This window comes from Sorghum bicolor, chromosome 10, assembly GCF_000003195.3.
Source record: "Sorghum bicolor cultivar BTx623 chromosome 10, Sorghum_bicolor_NCBIv3, whole genome shotgun sequence".
Classification (NCBI taxonomy): Eukaryota; Viridiplantae; Streptophyta; class Magnoliopsida; order Poales; family Poaceae; genus Sorghum; species Sorghum bicolor.
The window spans coordinates 1,196,094-1,198,946 of NC_012879.2; the positions used below are offsets into that span (position 1 = coordinate 1,196,094).

Below are 2,853 nucleotides of genomic sequence, written 5' to 3' on the forward strand. Positions count from 1 at the left end.
TTCGCACAAGTATAATTAGGGCTTGTTTGGATACTCCACATAGATGTAACTAGGGTTTGTTTGGATACTTGTGCATTCACTTTTTTTTTCACGACCACGCATTGCATGTAGATCATTAAAAAAGAAAAGGAGTTTGGATACAAAGGCAAACGACGATTGGCCTAGACAGGGAGCGGCACACTAGCTATGGCCGAGTAGGGTTTACCTCGCACAACTAAAAAACAAGGGAAAATAGGAGGTCCGCGTGGGATTACATGACAAAAGGATACTTGTGCATTCACTAGCTAACAGTAATTCTATATAGGATTAGCTCAAATATATAGGACCTGCTGACCTCAATAACTACAAATGGCTTCGCGCGCCCTTGATTCAGGATACCCGCCACGCGCCGGCGCCAATATGGATCACTGGAGCAATCATGATATGACGCAGCCAAATTCAACCATGTTGGCTTCATCAGGAATACCCGCTACCGGAGCGACGACCACAATGAATTCACAACATGCATGGTTCCGAGTTTAATTTCCGACACTCTCTATGTGCTCGACGAAATAGAATTTCCATTATTGCCTAACAATACGTATTACGCAAGGTCAATACTGGCACTAACAGAACATGCTCATCAGTTTTGTGCATAGGCGTGCACTACAATTAACATGCAAAAGGAACCAATTAAGCTAAGATTCCGATCAGCAGGCGGCGCTGCGGAACCCTATCCTCCCGCCGCCGACGTCATGGAGCACTTGGATCGTCTGCTGCTGCACGTTGCCAAGGATGGACGGCGAGCTGTCGTCGTCGTTGGACGCGAAGGCGAGGCAGCCATTGAGCAGGATCCCCGACCGGTCCATCTCCACGACGGCGTTCCCATCGAACACGAGCGCGATCCTCGGCAGCCTCGGGTAGCGGACGCCGGTGAGGTCGTAGCAGGTGTCCAGCTCCTCCTGCGGCGGCGCCACGCGGTACCTCATCCTGTTCCTGAACGCCGCTCGCAGCGCCCCGTACGCCGTCACGGGCAGCCTGGTGATGATGGTGCGGGAGTCCATCACCGTCCCCGCCGCGAACACCTCCGCGGGCACGTTCAGCTCCTTCCCGTCGACGGTGATGGCCAGCAGCAGCGCGCGGTACAGCGTCGCCGCCGCCGCCGACGCCCCACCACGCTCCTTGAGCATCGGCGTCGTCACGAACCTGTAGGACGCGCCGATGGGCACGCCGATTTGGAAGAACCCCTTGGTGGTCTCCGTCGGCGGGAGGCAGTAGGAGAAGGCGTCGCCGTAGGTGGACGACGTCTGCGCCATCAGCGACTGCACGCCGCGGCCGAGCGCCATGATCCCGTCCGCCTGGTTCTCGAAGCTGCCCTGCTCGTTCTGGCTGCACCCGAACCGGAAGCCCTCGACGCGGTCGCCGGAGTTGATGGTGAGCACGTCGGAGCTGTACGTCCCCGACGTGGTGAACGAGTCGCCAGCGGTGACGACCATGTACTGGCACTGCCCGTTGGCGTCGCAGCCGTTGGCGTAGCGGCCGAGCTGCTTGCACGCGGAGGAGTTGCAGGGGAAGGCGGAGTAGGTGCTCGACCTCGTCGGGTCGTAGTCGGCGCACTGCGCGAAGGTGCACGGCACGCACCGCATCCACGGCACGTCGCCGGCCGTGTCCAGCACCACCGTCACCGGCGGGCTTGAGCTGCCGTCGGTGGCCGCCGCCGGATGAATGCCGCTACTAGGCTGATATATATATAATGTACAGGGGATTAATGCACGACAGAAATCACAGAGAAATAAATTAAAGACCAAATTACCAGTACTTCGAATCCAACCTCGGAGCTCGTCTGTGAAGTGCCAACCTCGACGGAAATGGCGGCCTGGTGGTGGAGCTGGGTTTCCTCGACAGACACGGGCTCCTTGAAGGAGCCCTTGCTCGCGCGCGCACCGCGGGAGGAGCCGGACACCCTTCTATGGATGTGGTGGACGCGGAGCCGGTCCTGCCGGAGCACGTCGGCCAGCGACGGCTTCGTCCTCGCCGCCGCCGCCGCCGCACCCTTGAACGACGGCGAGCACGGGCCGAGAGGACGAAACAGCGGCACCCAGCTGTTGTTGTAGGGGTGGGGTGGCATCACTGTCATTGTGTGCCAAGCCAATATAAACATGTTAATTTACACTTGACTTTACACAGTCATATACACCGCTAATTAAGACGATGATGAACGTGTACGTTACCCCTGTGTCCGGAGCAGCTGGCACGCGGTTCCTGCAGCAAGCTCACGTCCACGACAGTGAGCTCGAGTTCTTCATCAGCTGCACGGGAAGTTGGACAACCCAACAAGAGAAACAATATTGGCAAAACAACCATGGCTGTGTATCTTGCTATCTGCACTTACTATTACTGCATCCTCTGCTTCCAACTTCCAAGTTGTCATGTGGTTTCCTGGCAACGTATATATAGGCCAATGGCCACGCACAGGGAGCATAGCAAAAAAGATCAGATGCGGTGCCCTGCTCTCCTTACTAAGCAGATTCGCTGTGAAGCCTCTTCATTTTTTTTTATTCTTACTTTGTTACCGCACTACTTACAAAATACTCCCTCCCAATCCAAATTATAAAACGTTTAGGCCCTTATGTCTAGATATATAATAAAAACAATGTATGTAGAAAAGTTAAAACATTCTATAGTTAAGAACACACGAAGTACTCCACAAACATATAAACAACAAAACATTTTTTTGGAATAACCATTTGCATCCCTCAATTGTCAGGAGATGCTCAATTTCATCCCTAAACTACTACTAAAGTATCTTTTAGCTTCATCCTAAACTATCGATGTAGCCATTCAGTTCTCATTTTTTTACTTTTGGACCTATTC

General features: G+C 53.8%; 1 protein-coding gene across 1 annotated transcript; it reads right to left on the bottom strand.

The window, feature by feature from the left end:
* On the bottom strand, window positions 539-2,414 carry LOC8066924 (aspartyl protease family protein At5g10770). Its single transcript, XM_002437684.2, has 3 exons — window positions 2,211-2,414; window positions 1,811-2,109; window positions 539-1,718 (listed from the first exon to the last, which is right to left on the bottom strand). The coding sequence occupies exons 1-3, from the start codon at window positions 2,341-2,343 to the stop codon at window positions 690-692; spliced, it is 1,461 nt and encodes a 486-aa protein (XP_002437729.1). The 5' UTR covers window positions 2,344-2,414; the 3' UTR covers window positions 539-689.

Coding starts and splice junctions, on each gene's coding strand:
- LOC8066924 (XM_002437684.2), bottom strand. CDS start 2,343: ATGGTTGTTTTGCCAATATTGTTTCTCTTGTTGGGTTGTCCAACTTCC. Junction 2,110..2,210: donor CAGCTGCTCCGGACACAGGG/GTAACGTACACG, acceptor ACACAATGACAG/TGATGCCACCCCACCCCTAC. Junction 1,719..1,810: donor CTTCACAGACGAGCTCCGAG/GTTGGATTCGAA, acceptor TATATATATCAG/CCTAGTAGCGGCATTCATCC.